The sequence below is a fragment of the Rutidosis leptorrhynchoides genome, chromosome 3 (assembly GCF_046630445.1).
Source record: "Rutidosis leptorrhynchoides isolate AG116_Rl617_1_P2 chromosome 3, CSIRO_AGI_Rlap_v1, whole genome shotgun sequence".
NCBI classification, from domain to species: Eukaryota; Viridiplantae; Streptophyta; class Magnoliopsida; order Asterales; family Asteraceae; genus Rutidosis; species Rutidosis leptorrhynchoides.
The window spans coordinates 504167112-504186569 of NC_092335.1; the positions used below are offsets into that span (position 1 = coordinate 504167112).

Consider the following 19458-nt stretch of genomic DNA (forward strand, 5'->3'; position numbering starts at 1 on the left):
GACCACGGTAGTGCGTACGCATTGTCTTGTCCCACTTGCTCTAGATAGGTATTCCACCATGTTAACGCAGAACCTGTGAAGGTATGCGTAGCGTACTTCACTTTGTCCTCTTCAGTACACTTACTTATGGCAAACACCGATTCGACCTTCTCAGTCCACCGTTTCAATCCGATCGGTCCTTCGGTTCCATCAAATTCCAAAGGTTTGCAGGCAGTGAATTCTTTGTAGGTACATCCTACACGATTTCCTGTACTGCTAGATCCAAGGTTATTGTTGGTATGTAGCGCAGCCTGTACTGCGGCTATGTTTGAAGCTAGAAAAGTACGGAATTCCTCTTCATTCATATTCACGGTGTGTCGAGTAGTCGGTGCCATTTCCTTCAAAATAGTCAAATGGAACAAGTTAATCATACAGAATATTAAGAGTAGTTAATAGTATTTCGTAGCATAATATGAACTCATTTATAAAAGGTTTTTCTTCATATTAGCGTTTTATAAGTTTAAATTCGGGTAGTACCTACCCGTTAAGTTCATACTTAGTAGCTAATATACAATTCAACTACTACAATTCTATATGAAAAACTGATTATAATAATATTTCGCGTTCAAACTTTTATACAATATTTTACAAACTTACAATACCGCTTATTTTACATAAAGCATGAAATATAGCACACAATCACTTTGATACAAGATAGTTGTGAAGATAATTCTAGCTAGTACACAAGTCGTTCAGCAAAGGCAATAAAGACACGTAATTCATACGTCCAGAAACAAGTCATGCATTCTGGTTTTACTAGGACTACTTCCCATCCTTGGTCTTGTGGAACATAACCGTTATGGCCGTTGATAAGACAGCGTGTTGTAACGTCGTCAACGGGACGAGGGTTACGTAATGTCCAACAGTCCCGTAACAATCTAAAAACCTCATTTTGTTACCCCAATTACCGACTCCGTCACTTGTGGGAACGTTTTGTTTAATAGTTGTAGGCCGATGTTCTTGTTCTCAGTTTGGTGAGAAGCGAACATTACTAATCCGTAAGCATAACATGCTTCTTTATGTTGCATGTTAGCCGCTTTTTCTAAATCACGAAGTCCAATATTCGGATATATTGAGTCAAAATAATTTCTTAACCCATTGCGTAAAATAGCATTTGGGTTCCCCGCAATATATGCGTCAAAGTAAACACATCGTAACTTATGGATTTCCCAATGTGATATTCCCCATCTTTCGAACGAAAGCCTTTTATAAACCAAGGCATTCTTGGAACGTTCTTCGAATGTCTTACAAACTGATCTCGCCTTAAATAGTTGTGCCGAAGAATTCTGACCGACTCTAGACAAGATTTCATCAATCATGTCTCCGGGTAGGTCTCTTAAAATATTGGGTTGTCTATCCATTTTGTGTTTTTATACTGTAAAATAGACAAGAGTTAGATTCATAAAAAAAAACTTATTAATACAAGCAATTTTTACATATATCATAAAGCATAAGCACACTATATTACATATATTACACCACACGAATACAGCTATCTTATTCCGACTCGCTTGTTTCTTCTTCTTCGGTTTTGGTTCGTTTTGCCAAGTTTCTAGGGATATATGATGTTCCCCTAATACGAGCCGTCGTTATCCACATTGGTTTAGAAAAACCTGGTGGTTTAGAGGTTCCCGGGTCATTGTTACAACTTAAGGACTTCGGGGGTTGACGATACATATAAAGTTCATCGGGGTTGGAATTAGATTTCTCTATTTTTATGCCCTTTCCCTTATTATTTTCTTTTGCCTTTTTAAATTCAGTTGGGGTAATTTCTATAACATCATCGGAATTCTCGACGGAATCCGATTCATCGGAGAATTAGTAATCCTCCCAATATTTTGCTTCCTTGGCGGAAACACCATTGACTATAATTAACCTTGGTCGGTTGGTTGAGGATTTTCTTTTACTTAACCGTTTTATTATTTCCCCCACCGGTTCTATTTCTTCATCCGGTTCCGATTCTTCTTCCGGTTCCGATTCTTCTTCTGGTTCCGACTCTTCTTCCGGTTCCGATTCTTCTTCTGGTTCCGACTCTTCTTCCGGTTCCTCTTCGGGAACTTGTGAATCAGTCCACGAATCATTCCAATTTACATTTGACTCTTCATTATTATTAGGTGAGTCAATGGGACTTGTTCTAGAGGTAGACATCTATCACATAATATCAAACGCGTTAAGAGATTAATATATCACATAATATTCACATGTTAAAAATATATAGTTTCCAACAAAATTTGTTAAGCAATCATTTTTCAAGTAAACACAGTCGAAATCCAGACTCACTAATGCATCCTAACAAACTCGATAAGACACACTAATGCAAAATTCTGGTTCTCTAAGACCAACGCTCGGATACTAACTGAAATGTCCCGTCCTTATTGATTAAAAACGTTCCATATTAATTGATTTCGTTGCGAGGTTTTGACCTCTATATGAGACGTTTTTTTAAAGACTGCATTCATTTTAAAACAAACCATAACCTTTATTTCATCAATAAAGGTTTAAAAAGCTTTACGTAGATTATCAAATAATGATAATCTAAAATATCCTGTTTACAAACGACCATTACATAATGGTTTACAATACAAATATGTTACAACAAAATAAGTTTCTTGAATGCAGTTTTTACACAATATCATACAAGCATGGACTCCAAATCTCGTCCTTATTTAAGTATGCGATAGCGGAAGCTCTTAATAATCACCTGAGAATAAACATGCTTAAAACGTCAACAAAAATGTTGGTGAGTTATAGGTTTAACCTATATATATCAAATCATAATAATAGACCACAAGATTTCATATTTCAATACACACCCCATACATAGAGATAAAAATCATTCATATGGTGAACACCTGGTAACTGACATTAACAAGATGCATATATAAGAATATCCCCATCATTCCGGGACACCCTTCGGATATGATATAAATTTCGAAGTACTAAAGCATCCGGTACTTTGGATGGGGTTTGTTAGGCCCAATAGATCTATCTTTAGGATTCGCGTCAATTAGGGTGTCTGTTCCCTAATTCTTAGATTACCAGACTTAATAAAAAAGGGCATATTCGATTTCGATAATTCAACCATAGAATGTAGTTTCACGTACTTGTGTCTATTTTGTAAATCATTTATAAAACCTGCATGTATTCTCATCCCAAAAATATTAGATTTTAAAAGTGGGACTATAACTCACTTTCACAGATTTTTACTTCGTCAGGAAGTAAGACTTGGCCACTGTTGATTCACGAACCTATAACAATATATACATATATATCAAAGTATGTTCAAAATATATTTACAACACTTTTAATATATTTTGATGTTTTAAGTTTATTAAGTCAGCTGTCCTCGTTAGTAACCTACAACTAGTTGTCCACAGTTAGATGTACAGAAATAAATCGGTAAATATTATCTTGAATCAATCCATGACCCAGTGTATACGTATCTCAGTATTGATCACAATGCAAACTATATATATTTTGGAATCAACCTCAACCCTGTATAGCTAACTCCAACATTCACATATAGAGTGTCTATGATTGTTCCGAAATATATATAGATGTGTCGACATGATAGGTCGAAACATTGTATACGTGTCTATGGTATCTCAAGATTACATAATATACAATACAAGTTGATTAGGTTATGGTTGGAATAGATTTGTTACCAATTTTCACTTAGCTAAAATGAGAAAAATTATCCAATCTTGATTTACCCATAACTTCTTCATTTTAAATCCGTTTTGAGTGAATCAAATTGCTATGGTTTCATATTGAACTATATTTTATGAATCTAAACAGAAAAAGTATAGGTTTATAGTCGGAAAAATAAGTTACAAGTCGTTTTTGTAAAGGTAGTCATTTCAGTCGAAAGAACAACGTCTAGATGACCATTTTAGAAAACATACTTCCACTTTGAGTTTAACCATAATTTTTGGATATAGTTTCATGTTCATAATAAAAATCATTTTCTCAGAATAACAACTTTTAAATCAAAGTTTATCATAGTTTTTAATTAACTAACCCAAAACAGCCCGCGGTGTTACTACGACGGCGTAAATCCGGTTTTACGGTGTTTTTCGTGTTTCCAGGTTTTAAATAATTAAGTTAGCATATCATATAGATATAGAACATGTGTTTAGTTGATTTTAAAAGTCAAGTTAGAAGGATTAACTTTTGTTTGCGAACAAGTTTAGAATTAACTAAACTATGTTCTAGTGATTACAAGTTTAAACCTTCGAATAAGATAGCTTTATATATATGAATCGAATGATGTTATGAACATAATTACTACCTTAAGTTCCTTGGATAAACCTACTGGAAAAGAGAAAAATGGATCTAGCTTCAACGGATCCTTGGATGGCTCGAATTTCTTGAAGCAGAATCATGACACGAAAACAAGTTCAAGTAAGATCATCACTTGAAATAAGATTGTTATAGTTATAGAAATTGAAGCAAAGTTTGAATATGATTATTACCTTGTATTAGAATGATAACCTACTGTAAGAAACAAAGATTTCTTGAGGTTGGATGATCACCTTACAAGATTGGAAGTGAGCTAGCAAACTTGAAAGTATTCTTGATTTTATGTAACTAGAACTTGTAGAATATATGAAGAACACTTAGAACTTGAAGATAGAACTTGAGAGAGATCAATTAGATGAAGAAAATTGAAGAATGAAAGTGTTTTTAGGTGTTTTTGGTCGTTGGTGTATGGATTAGATATAAAGGATATGTAATTTTGTTTTCATGTAAATAAGTCATGAATGATTACTCATATTTTTGTAATTTTATGAGATATTTCATTCTAGTTGCCAAATGATGGTTCACACATGTGTTAGGTAACTCACATGGGCTGCTAAGAGCTGATCATTGGAGTGTATATACCAATAGTACATACATCTAAAAGCTGTGTATTGTACGAGTACGAATACGGGTGCATACGAGTAGAATTGTTGATGAAACTGAACGAGGATGTAATTGTAAGCATTTTTATTAAGTAGAAGTATTTTGATAAGTGTATTGAAGTCTTTCAAAAGTGTATAAATACATATTAAAAAACTACATGTATATACATTTTAACTGAGTCGTTAAGTCATCGTTAGTCGTTACATGTAAGTGTTGTTTTGAAACCTTTAGGTTAACGATCTTGTTAAATGTTGTTAACCCAATGTTTATAATATCAAATGAGATTTTAAATTATTATATTATCATGATATTATCATGTATGAATATCTCTTAATATGATATATATACATTAAATGTCTTTACAACGATAATCGTTACATATATGTCTCGTTTAAAAATCATTAAGTTAGTAGTCTTGTTTTTACATATGTAGTTCATTGTTAATATACTTAATGATATGTTTACTTATCATAGTATCATGTTAACTATATATATATTCATATATATGTCATCATATAGTTTTTACAAGTTTTAACGTTCGTGAATCACCGGTCAACTTGGGTGGTCAATTGTCTATATGAAACATATTTCAATTAATCAAGTCTTAACAAGTTTGATTGCTTAACATGTTGGAAACATTTAATCATGTAAATATCAATCTCAATTAATATATATAAACATGGAAAAGTTCGGGTCACTACAGAAATCCACTGTTTCGCTTTCTTTTCAATCCTCTTTTATTTGGACGAAGCCTAACACCTTGGAAGCTTTGTTTTACCATTTTAGAGCACTAAATAGACCTTAAGTCGTATCGGGATCAACCAATGTCATAAATCATCAAAACTCTTTGTAAATCACTCTTCCGATACAAATTTGCGCATCTTGGATTATCACTTGTAGAAACGCCTTCATTATCCTCGATTCTAGAGCATTTTACACGATATTGCGATAGATATATATGATGTTATTGAGCAATATCACTCCCTAACTCTACTGGTATCAAATCAATCTTAAATGTTTCGCTAACCAGTTTAATTTCTCGATTCCGACATATATTATCTGCTGAAATTAATTTACCATTTGCTAATTCGAGTAAAAATTTACTATCCAAAGGCGTCAATGGACAACTTAATTTAGAAAAAAAATCTCTACTCATATAGCTTCTATCAGCACCCGAATCAAATAAAACGTAAGCAGATTTATTGTCAATAAGAAACGTACCCGTAACAAGCTCCGGGTCTTCCTGTGCCTCTGCCGCATTAATATTGAAAACTCTTCCGCGGCCTTGTCCATTCGTGTTCTCCTGGTTTGGGCAGTTTCTAATAATGTGGCCCAGTTTTCCACATTTATAACAAACTACATTGGCATAACTTGCTCCGACACTACTTGCTCTGCCATTACTCGTTCCGACACCATTTGTTCCTTTCGTTATATTAACCCCTGGTCCGTAGACCTCACACTTTGCCGCGCTATGACCATTTCTTTTACACTTGTTGCAAAATTTAGTGCAGAACCCCGAGTGATACTTTTCACACCTTTGGCATAGCTGCTTCTGATTGTTGTTGTTGTTGCGGTTATTATTGTTTTTGGGATGATTATTGTAGTTGCTGTTGTTGTTGTTGTTGTTGTTGTTGTTATTGTTGTTGTTGGGCCGTTTGTTGTAGTTGAGATTGATGTTGCGATTGTTGGGATAATTGTTGCGATTATTGTTGTAATTGCTGTTGTTGTTGTATTGGTGATTCTTATCACCGTTTTCCTCCCACTTTCTTTTGACTTGCTTCACATTGGCCTCTTCAGCAGTCTGTTCTTTAATTCTTTCTTCAATCTGGTTCACTAGTTTGTGATCCATTCTACATGCCTGTTGTATGGAGGCGGGCTCGTGTGAACTTATATCTTCTTGGATTCTTTCCGGTAATCCTTTCACAAATGCGTCGATCTTCTCTTCCTCATCTTCGAATGCTCCCGGACACAATAGGCACAATTCTGTGAATCGTCTTTCGTACGTGGTAATATCAAATCCTTGGGTTCGTAACCCTCTAAGTTCTGTCTTGAGCTTATTGACCTCGGTTCTGGGACGGTACTTCTCGTTCATCAAGTGCTTGAATGCTGACCACGGTAGTGCGTACGCATCATCTTGTCCCACTTGCTCTAGATAGGTATTCCACCATGTTAACGCAGAACCTGTGAATGTATGCGTAGCGTACTTCACTTTGTCCTCTTCAGTACACTTACTTATGGCAAACACCGATTCGACCTTCTCGGTCCACCGTTTCAATCCGATCGGTCCTTCGGTTCCATCAAATTCCAAACGTTTGCAGGCAGTAAATTCTTTGTAGGTGCATCCTACACGATTTCCTGTACTGCTAGATCCAAGGTTATTGTTGGTATGTAGCGCAGCCTGTACTGCGGCTATGTTTGAAGCTAGAAAAGTACGGAATTCCTCTTCATTCATATTCACGGTGTGTCGAGTAGTTGGTTCCATTTCCTTCAAAATAGTCAAATGGAACAAGTTAATCATACAGAATATTAAGAGTAGTTAATAGTATTTCGTAGCATAATATGAACTCATTTATAAAAGCTTTTTCTTCATATTAGCATTTTATAAGTTTAAATTCGGGTAGTACCTACCCGTTAAGTTCATAATTAGTAGCTAATATACAATTCAACTACTACAATTCTATATGAAAAACTGATTATAATAATATTTCGCGTTCAAACTTTTACACAATATTTTACAAACTTACAATACCGCTTATTTTACATATAGCATGAAATATAGCACACAATAAATTTGATACAAGATGGTTGTGAAGATAATTCTAGCTAGTACACAAGTCGTTCAGCAAAGGCAATAAAGACACGTAATTCATACGTCCAGAAACAAGTCATGCATTCTGGTTTTACTAGGATTACTTCCCATCCTTGGTCTTGTGGAACATAACCGTTATGGCCGTTGATAAGACAGCGTGTTGTAACGTCGTCAAAGGGACGAGGGTTACGTAAATAGTTGTGCCAAAGAATTCTGACCGACTCTAGACAAGATTTCATCAATCATGTCTCCGGGTAGGTCTCTTAAAATATTGGGTTGTCTATCCATGTTGTGTTTTTATACTGTAAAATAGACGAAGAGTTAGATTCATAAAAAAAATACTTATTAATACAAGCATTTTTTACATATATCGTAAATCATAAGCACACTATATTACATATATTACACCACACGAATACAACTATCTTATTCTGGCTCGCTTGTTTCTTCTTCTTCGGTTTTGGTTCGTTTTGCCAAGTTTCTAGGGATATATGATGTTCCCCTAATACGATCCGTCGTTTTCCACATTGGTTTAGAAAAACCTGGTGGTTTAGAGGTTCCCGGGTCATTGTTACAACTTAAGGACTTCGGGGGTTGACGATACATATAAAGTTCATCGGGGTTGGAATTAGATTTCTCTATTTTTATGCCCTTTCCCTTATTATTTTCTTTTGCCTTTTTAAATTCAGTTGGGGTAATTTCTATAACATCATCGGAATTCTCGTCGGAATCCGATTCATCGGAGAATTGGTAATCCTCCCAATATTTTGCTTCCTTGGAGGAAACACCATTGACCATAATTAACCTTGGTCGGTTGATTGAGGATTTTCTTTTACTTAACCATTTTATTATTTTCCCCACCAGTTCTATTTCCTCCTCCGGTTCCTCCTCTTCCGGTTCTGATTTTTCTTCCGGTTCTTCTTCGGGAACTTGTGAATCAGTCCAATATATATTCGACTCTTCGTTATTATTAGGTGAGTCAATGGGATTTGTGCTAGAGGTAGACATCTATCACACAATATCAAACATGTTAAGAGATTAATATATCACATAATATATACATGTTAATAATATATAGTTTCTAACACAAATGTTAAGCAATCATTTTTAAAGAAAACACGGTCGAAGTCCAGACTCACTAATGCATCCTAACAAACTCGATAAGACACACTAATGCAAATTTTCTGGTTCTCTAAGACCAACGCTCTGATACCAACTGAAATGTCCCGTTCTTATTGATTAAAAACGTTCCATATTAATTGATTTCGTTGCGAGGTTTTGACCTCTATATGAGACGTTTTTCAAAGACTGCATTCATTTTAAAACAAACCATAACCTTTATTTCATCAATAAAGGTTTAAAAAGCTTTACGTAGATTATCAAATAATGATAATCTAAAATATTATGTTTACACATGACCATTACATAATGGTTTACAATACAAATATGTTACAACAAAATAAGTTTCTTGAATGCAGTTTTTACACAATATCATACAAGCATGGACTCCAAATCTCGTCCTTATTTAAGTATGCGACAGTGGAAGCTCTTAATAATCACATGAGAATAAACATGCTTAAAACGTCAACAAAAATGTTGGTGAGTTATAGGTTTAACCTATATATATCAAATCATAATAATAGACCACAAGATTTCATATTTCAATACACATCCCATACATAGAGATAAAAATCATTCATATGGTGAACACCTGGTAACTGACATTAATAAGATGCATATATAAGAATATCCCCATCATTCCGGGACACCCTTCGGATATGATATAAATTTCGAAGTACTAAAGCATCCGGTACTTTGGATGGGGTTTGTTAGGCCCAATAGATCTATCTTTAGGATTCGCGTCAATTAGGGTGTCTGTTCCCTAATTCTTAGATTATCAGACTTAATAAAAAGGGGCATATTCGATTTCGATAATTCAACCATAGAATGTAGTTTCACGTACTTGTGTCTATTTTGTAAATCATTTATAAAACCTGCATGTATTCTCATCCCAAAAATATTAGATTTTAAAAGTGGGACTATAACTCACTTTCACAGATTTTTACTTCGTCGGGAAGTAAGACTTGGCCACTGGTTGATTCACGAACCTATAACAATATATACATATATATCAAAGTATGTTCAAAATATATTTACAACACTTTTAATATATTTTGATGTTTTAAGTTTATTAAGTCAGCTGTCCTCGTTAGTAACCTATAACTAGTTGTCCACAGTTAGATGTACAGAAATAAATCGATAAATATTATCTTGAATCAATCCATGACCCAGTGTATACGTATCTCAGTATTGATCACAACTCAAACTATATATATTTTGGAATCAACCTCAACCCTGTATAGCTAACTCCAACATTCACATATAGAGTGTCTATGGTTGTTCCGAAATATATATAGATGTGTCGACATGATAGGTCAAAACATTGTATACGTGTCTATGGTATCTCAAGATTACATAATATACGATACAAGTTGATTAAGTTATGGTTGGAATAGATTTGTTACCAATTTTCACGTAGCTAAAATGAGAAAAATTATCCAATCTTGTTTTACCCATAACTTCTTCATTTTAAATCCGTTTTGAGTGAATCAAATTGCTATGGTTTCATATTGAACTCTATTTTATGAATCTAAACAGAAAAAGTATAGGTTTATAGTCGGAAAAATAAGTTACAAGTCATTTTTGTAAAGGTAGTCATTTCAGTCGAAAGAACGACGTCTAGATGACTATTTTAGAAAACATACTTCCACTTTGAGTTTAACCATAATTTTTGGATATAGTTTCATGTTCATAATAAAAATAATTTTCTTAGAATAACAACTTTTAAATCAAAGTTTATCATAGTTTTTAATTAACTAACCCAAAACAGCCCGTGGTGTTACTACGACGGCGTAAATCCGGTTTTACGGTGTTTTTCGTGTTTCCAGGTTTTAAATCATTAAGTTAGCATATAATATAGATATAGAACATGTGTTTAGTTGATTTTAAAAGTCAAGTTAGAAGGATTAACTTTTGTTTGCGAACAAGTTTAGAATTAACTAAACTATGTTCTAGTGATTACAAGTTTAAACCTTCGAATAAGATAGCTTTATATGTATGAATCGAATGATGTTATGAACATCATTACTACCTTAAGTTCTTTGGATAAACCTACTGGAAAAGAAAAAAATGGATCTAGCTTCTACGGATCCTTGGATGGCTCGAAGTTCTTGAAGCAGAATCATGACACGAAAACAAGTTCAAGTAAGATCATCACTTGAAATAAGATTGTTATAGTTATAGAAATTGAACCAAAGTTTGAATATGATTATTACCTTGTATTAGAATGATAACCTACTGTAAGAAACAAAGATTTCTTGAGGTTGGATGATCACCTTACAAGATTGGAAGTGAGCTAGCAAACTTGAAAGTATTCTTGATTTTATGTAACTAGAACTTGTAGAATTTATGAAGAACACTTAGAACTTGAAGATAGAACTTGAGAGAGATCAATTAGATGAAGAAAATTGAAGAATGAAAGTGTTTGTAGGTGTTTTTGGTCGTTGGTGTATGGATTAGATATAAAGGATATGTAATTTTGTTTTCATGTAAATAAGTCATGAATGATTACTCATATTTTTGTAATTTTATGAGATATTTCATGCTAGTTGCCAAATGATGGTTCCCACATGTGTTAGGTAACTCACATGGGCTGCTAAGAGCTGATCATTGGAGTGTATATACCAATAGTACATACATCTAAAAGCTGTGTATTGTACGAGTACGAATACGGGTGCATACGAGTAGAATTGTTGATGAAACTGAAAGAGGATGTAATTGTAAGCATTTTTGTTAAGTAGAAGTATTTTGATAAGTGTATTGAAGTCTTTAAAAAGTGTATAAATACATATTAAAACACTACATGTATATACATTTTAACTGAGTCGTTAAGTCATCGTTAGTCGTTACATGTAAGTGTTGTTTTGAAACCTTTAGGTTAACGATCTTGTTAAATGTTGTTAACCCAATGTTTATAATATCAAATGAGATTTTAAATTATTATATTATCATGATATTATCATGTATGAATATCTCTTAATATGATATATATACATTAAATGTCTTTACAACGATAATCGTTACATATATGTCTCGTTTAAAAATCATTAAGTTAGTAGTCTTGTTTTTACATATGTAGTTCATTGTTAATATACTTAATGATATGTTTACTTATCATAGTATCATGTTAACTATATATATATATCCATATATATATGTCATCATATAGTTTTTACAAGTTTTAACGTTCGTGAATCACCGGTCAACTTGGGTGGTCAATTGTTTATATGAAACATATTTCAATTAATCAAGTCTTAACAAGTTTGATTGCTTAACATGTTAGAAACATTTAATCATGTAAATATCAATCTCAATTAATATACATAAACATGGAAAAGTTCGGGTCACTACAAAAGCAATCTCCTAGGGCTTGGTTTGGGAAATTTACATTAGCCATGAAAAAATATGGCTATAAACAAAGTAATTCAGATCACACACTTTTTTCAAACAAAGAAACCAATTGATAACTTGTTTGATTATATATGTTGATGACATGATAATTACAGGAAATGATAGAGATGAATTTTTCAACTTAAAAACAAACTTATCAGATGAATTTGAAATGAAAGATTTGGGAAGACTAAAATACTTCTTGGGGATTGAAGTTTTACGATCACAACAAGGAATATTTATATGTCAAAAGAAATATGTGCTTGATTTACTTGCTGAAACAGGGATGATCGACTGCAAACCAGCTGAGACACCTGCAATTCCAAACCAGAAGTTATTTATCGAAGAAGGAGCTGAACTTGCAAATCAAGAACAATACCAAAGGATCTTTGGAAAGCTGATCTACCTTGCTCATACCCCTCCAGATATAGCGTATGCAGTAGGAGTCGTCAGCCAATTTATGCATCATCCTCAAGTACATCACATGGAAGCTGTGTGGAGAATCATCAGATACCTCAAAGGAACAGCTGGACATGGAGTTTTATTTAAAAACAACGGACACCTCAAAACTCAGATATACACAGATGCAGGTTGGGGAGGTGAAAAAGGAGACAGAAAATCTACATCAGGTTATTTCGCCTCAGTTGGTGGGAACCTGGTTACGTGGAAAAGTAAAAAACAGAAAGTTGTAGCTCTTTCAAGTGCTGAAGCCGAGTTAAGAGGGATAGCACGCGGAGTACAAGAAGCGTTATGGATCCGAAAGTTACTAACGGAGATCGGATTTCCACCAGAAGACACTAGTCAGATTTTTTGTGACAATGAAGCAGCAATTGCTATTTCAGAAAACCCAGTTCAACATGATCGGACAAAGCATGTTGAAATCGACAGACACTTCATAAAGGAAAAACTCGAAGCCGAAATTATCTCTCTCCCATTTGTTAGATCTGAAGACCAATTAGCAGATATACTCACAAAAGCGGTCAACGGAAGAATTTTCAATGAAGTCTTAGTCAAGTTGAATATCGGGAATCCCACTATTCAACTTGAGGAGGAGTGTCAGAAATAAAGTCAAAGAAGAAATTGAATATAGCTAGCTACATTAGAGATAAGTCTGAACGGCTCCTTACCATATTTAACCAACTAGCCGTTGGTGTTTTCTTATATAAATAGGAGACCTATCAAATGTATTATGTACCAATTCAGTCTTTAATAAAAAAAATAGTATTCAATTTTCAATTGCAATATCTTTCGGTTGAGTTCTTGCAAAGTTTACCCCCCAAATATCTCAACTAATGAAATGTTTCAGAAAGTTTATATGATCATAAAACTCATTGGTTTTATTTTTATGTTGTCTATGTATCAGAAAGTTTTAATTTAATGCAAAGTTTAAATTTAGTATTTGCACAAAGGGGTCAAAACTCATTGGTTTTAATTTTCTGTTGTTATATATCAGGGTCATATCTTTATAAAACTTGCAGGTAGGAATGGACTGGAAAAAATTCCTTTAATGGGAAAGCAAAACAAAAGAACATCTCAAGAACTTTGAAACATCTAGAACTGAAGGTACTACCGGTTAGTGCTTGGATTTATCAGTCGCAATGTTATAAATGGAGTGCAGGTAAATTAACTGCCTTTTTAGTATATAATAGTGTTAATGTGCAGCCGGTCTCTTATTTGTGCATTTGTGATAGTTATTATTTTGGCATAAATATTTTAAGTATCCAAATTTTAATCTTTTACTAATGCTTATGTCAAGATAAGAGGATGGCAAATATCATTGAAAGTGGTGGCATTGTGGCATAAAGAAAATTTCAATATGTGGTAATTGGTTTGACTTTTCTATGACATACAGAGAAGTCAAAACCCAAGGCTGTGATATAATAGAAGGTGGTGTTGTGAAGGTGTTCAAAATTATGCATTATGATATCCTAAATTCTCCTTGATGTCAATTTATAGATTATTAGTCACAAGTGGTGTAGTATAAAAAATAGACAAGAATAAATGGGTCAGTTTGTCCTCATGTGGTTAAAATGGTCAAAATTGCGTACATTGATTTTGGGCACAGTAAAGATTTAAGGTATGTATCATGACCGTTCATCTACACTTCCATTACAGTTATTTTTCTTTTTTCCATATTGGATTTTGCTATTATGTGGTTATATGGTTGTGCATAATTTAAATAGTCGTATAGCATCAATGCTATACGACTATTTAAATTTTTTTTTTAAATATCATTCAACTTTTAAAACAAACATATCAAATTTTACACAATGATACGTGTTTTTAACATGTTTTCATAAAGGAGTCTTTTGGTATAGTAACACATTGTATTATAATTGTGTTTGTCATTTTATAAGGGAATAAATTTTCAAATTTTTTAACCATTTGAATACTTAGTTGAAATATTCGCTTTTGTGTGTCAACCTCCTAATTAGACAGATCCAAAGATCCATATATATCATAAATACATACATTACTGACATTTTTTGTATTGATTTTTAGGCGTACGTAATGGACTTGGAAGGAAAGATCGAACATCAAAAACAAAATATAGAATTGTTAACAACCTAACAACTACTATATAAAATATAATTAGTCCGAGACTTCAGTTTTTGATTTGTCTCTAAAAAATCTCTGCAAAGAGCTAATGGTCTTTGTGATGGTTATCAATGTGTAAAAACTTATATTTCTTTACAAATTTAACTCTCAACTAATATCTAATATCTATATCTATTAGTACTACAAACTAAACGACATTAATAGATTCTTATTATATATTCTTTTGCTTTGTAATCAAACGACCATATTATATATAAAGCTACTTTATTGGAACCATCACAATTTCGATAACGCTCATACAAAAGTTCTCGCGAAATCGCGGGCCTTAAGATAGTATATATAATGTGAAAAAGATGCAAACCAACATATACAAAAACATGAAACGCAATCAATTATATGTCACATCTTCATAAAATCAAAAATCTTTATAAGAATCAACTATGCAAAGTGCCTCTTAAGTTTGTATATATAATGTGAAAAAGATGCAAACCAACATATACAAAAACATGAAACGTAATCAATTATATGTCACATCTTCATAAAATCAAAGATCTTTGTGAAGTGTGGGTTTTCGAGGTTTCGGATGTTGGAAATTTGCATCAGGTGTTGTCTCGCAAATTCAATCAACATCTATTAGAGTCGACCAATAGATTTGTGGTTGCAAATGAGACAATAGAGGGTGACGGTCTTTCTCACATTGTTGGTGTAGTCCCGAATAAGGTAACTGATGAAAAAATATATCCTTCACATATTGATGTTATTAATTGCAAGTTGAAAAGTCCATGTAATGTTGTTTATCCAAGTGAGGGCCTTGGATCATCTTCTTGTTTTAGTCCAGTAGGTAACATGGCTATGTCTAAGAATAATGTGGATATTAAATTTGGTACCGTGGAGTTTGTTGCTAATAAAAATGATGTTCATGGTAATTCGGTTAGTAATGATAATTTTGGTTCGTTGGTGGTTGACGATGTCGATTTGGTGAAGCTTGATTTGACAATTGATAAAGTAGTTAGTTTTGGGGATAATAAGAAAAAATGTTCAAAGTTGATTAGGAGTCGAATGAACATCCTAAGGACCTTGTCAAAGGGGCAAATGACGTTCTTTAAATGTGTTGGAGCCGAATGATAATAATGCTACGTTTGCGGTTAGATTGGATCGATTGAAGACGGAGAAAAAGAAAAAGAAGTAAGAATTGTTTGCAAATAGAAAGGTTGAATCGGACGTAGAGAGGCCTAAACCGGTTTTGATCGATCGTAGTGGAAGAAGGTATTATGATTGCAAGGTTCCCTTATGTGACGGTTTTTGCGAAGCGTGGTGTGTTATGAATAAAGATGTTTCAAGATGTTTATTTAGAGATGCTAACCCGAGGTCTAGAAAAAAGGTGAACGAGGCTTTAACTTCGGATGATTATAAGCTTAAAGATAACATTGACGGCTTAGATTACGAAGACGCAATTCAAAACTTGTTTATGGGTCTTCAAGATGGAAGAGATGGCGGCTCATCCGAAATCGGGAGAGGAAATATGTCCGCGGAGGCTTTCGCGGCATTCGATGTTATGATGACAAGGTTGGCCGGGGAGAGCGTGCCGGGTGACGGATCCGCTAATGTGTTATCATACAACATTGAGAATAGGTCCGAGAAGAATTCTTTGAAACCGACGGTCAATGGAAAATTGAAAAGGGCGGGTCCTCGAGGTTGATTGTTGTGATCTGTCTTGTTTCTTCGATTGGTTTCACTTATTGTTTTTCTGCGTATGTTTCGGTTTCTGATTGGTTAGTTTGTTTGCAAGGTTTTTTTCGGGATGTTAGGGAGACTCGTTTATAGATAGTTTTTGTTTAGATGATTGTTTTATAGGTGCGAGCTTCCCCGTTTTTCCCCTGTCTTTTTGTTTCCCAGTTGAGGGCGTTTTCCTTGAAAAATGACCTCGTTTCTATATGAGTATTCGTTTTTTTCGCAAAAAAAAAAAAAAAAAAAAAAAAAAAAAAAAAAAAAAAAAAAAACTATGCAGGTTTTGCTATTTTCTAAATAAAGAAACAAAAAAAGCATTGAAGAAACATAAACTAGCAAAGGGTTCAAACAAATTCAATCCGACAAGATTTTGATACACGGTAGATGTTCAACCATGGCTCACGCCTCTCAGGACAAAGTTTACCGATTGTCAATTTTTCCAAAATAGCCGCATGTTCAAGTAAATAATTTATTATGGTAACCTCTTCCGAAGTTTCATAAGAAACAACTAGGAAAATTTCCTTTAACTTAAAACGAAGACAGGCAGGTGCATCCTCCTTTGGTGGGTTCAATCCCATTACGGAAGGTAGAAGCTCCTAACAATGAACAAACAAATAGTCAAAAGTGTGTTTTGAAAATCATGTATTTTAAGAAGAAAATCAAAACGTCATTCTTCTTGTCGTTGTAGTTAAAATGTATCAATATGGTCACCGTAGACATAAACTTACTTCAGAAAAGGTAAGATACTCAAGATTGGGCATACTTTTTAACAAAACCAGCAGCAAATTCTGATTATATACCCAAGGAATTTTAAGTTTAACCAAGTTAGGGAACATGGGCAGGTTTATATTCCGAATGCCACCAAAATCCTGCATAACCAAAACACTACACGTTATCATCATATCCTGAAGCATAACTTAAATGTACAATATTTATACCTTAACCAATCAACTGCAAATCTTAATTGAATTAGAAATTTGATAAATGATCATACTTGAACATACCGATAAAGATTCACAACTTAACTCCAGTATTTTCGTGGATGAGACGAATCTTAAAAGTTGAATAACATTGCCAGGCCACCTATGGCTTATGTAAGCTTCAACAAGAGACGTAGGTTTCACTAAAGTGTACTTTCTGAAATAACAAGAGTCTAAGTGAAGGCATTCAAGTTTAGGAGCATCAATCACTAGCTCCATATTCCAAAATTCAATCTTCTTAATCGTTAATCTCCTCATCGACGGAGAAAAGAGCTTAACTATATTCAAATTAGAACATAACCCTAGCTTATCCATACACAACTCTTCTAAAACAGGACACCGAGAAAGCAAAACCATTAGCGAGTTTGTACCGAAATATTCAATACATTGAAGATTCAGTTTCTTCAAACATGGAAAAGTTATCTCAACTTCAGGTTTAAGTAACACCAAAAGGCCTTGAAGAGTTAACTTAATTAGCGTATTATTGCAAGATCTAAACATATTCCAGTAAAACATAACATTAGAAGTATAAAACCTAAACTCAAGTACTTCAACTTCACGAACCCAATTATAAACACGAATATCATTCAGGAGGTAATAGGATTCAAGGAACAGCTTTTGGATGGGCGTACTACCACGAAGAGCTAGGGTTTGATTGACTGAATCAATATATTTATCGGCTTGTTTTTCTAACCTGGGCATAACAATATGGAGATTAGGAAGAAATGCCCAAAGGTGCTTCCACCTGTTTGACAAAATGCGTGAACGAGTAACATCAGCAGCAGGAAGCAGAGATAGGATTCGTATAAGAAGTTCATCGGGTAATTCGCTTATCATATCAATTCCTTTTTGTTGTTCCTTCATTATTATGTTAAAGTCGGGGTTAATAACAGCGTTTGATTGTTTGCCCATTAAATTGAGAACTCTAGGGTTTTGAAATTTATGTAAAGATGTTCATGTTTTCTACGTGAATTTATTTGCTTCGGTTTCTGAATTCGACCTCTTTGATTTCAAGCCCTGCCCTATATGACATTCTTTTTCTCAAATATATTCTTAAGGCCCAACTAGAGTTTTAATATTTCCAAATTTTCAATCTATTCGGATTTAGGCCCAAACTAGTTGTGGTATCCGCGCTTCGCTGCGGAGTTATCGGAATTCGATAGCAAATAGTTTTGTTAATGTATAATATATTAGGTTATTTTATCGTAACTTTTTAAAAATCTAAAAAGAGCAACCTAATTTCTTTTTCAAAATTACAAATCTATCTATTTCTTGGTTTGGGCCACAATTGGGTTACAACGCATCAAAGTTAAAACGCCGGCTTTATCTTGTAATATTGTTTGATTATTTGATGAACTTTACTTTCTTTTATTTCTATTTTTTCACGAAGAAAAAAAAAAAAACTAACAAAATAAAGGTAGTTGAACAAGGATCGGCTTCGGGTAAAATGATATGGCAAGCGGTGGTTTGGATTACTTGTTACCTTATTTGGAAAAATCGCAACAATGTGGTTTTCAACAATAAAGGTTGGAGTATTCCAAATGCTCTTAGTGAAATTCAAATCAAAGCTTTTGAGTGGATTGCGAAACGATCAAAAGAGAAAAAAATTGATTGACATAGTTGGTTTCATAATCCATCTAGGTTTCTTATTTAAAATGTGTTATTGATGCTACCTTAGCATCTTTTGTAAATATTTGAGTTTGCGAATAGTGTAGCCTTCTAATACATTGTGGTTGGCACACTCCATTGTAACTCTTGAGACTTTGCTTGTGAATAAAATTTTGCTTTTCAAAAAAAAAAAAAAAAGGTAGTTGAAAGTCAAGAATCATATACTACCATTTTAGATTATCAGATACCCAATAAAATAAATTGAATGTATTAAAAGTACATAGACCCATTTAGGGATTTACTCTTCTCATACCTTTCTTT

General features: G+C 33.6%; 1 protein-coding gene across 1 annotated transcript; it reads right to left on the minus strand.

The window, feature by feature from the left end:
• Positions 1–16625: 16625 nt before the first annotated feature.
• On the minus strand, positions 16626–18393 carry LOC139896355 (F-box/LRR-repeat protein At2g42720-like). The gene is made up of 4 exons (XM_071878987.1): positions 17554–18393; positions 17350–17418; positions 17032–17145; positions 16626–16751 (listed from the first exon to the last, which is right to left on the minus strand). Exons 1-4 carry the CDS (start codon positions 18391–18393, stop codon positions 16626–16628), a joined length of 1149 nt encoding a protein of 382 aa, XP_071735088.1.
• Positions 18394–19458: the final 1065 nt, after the last annotated feature.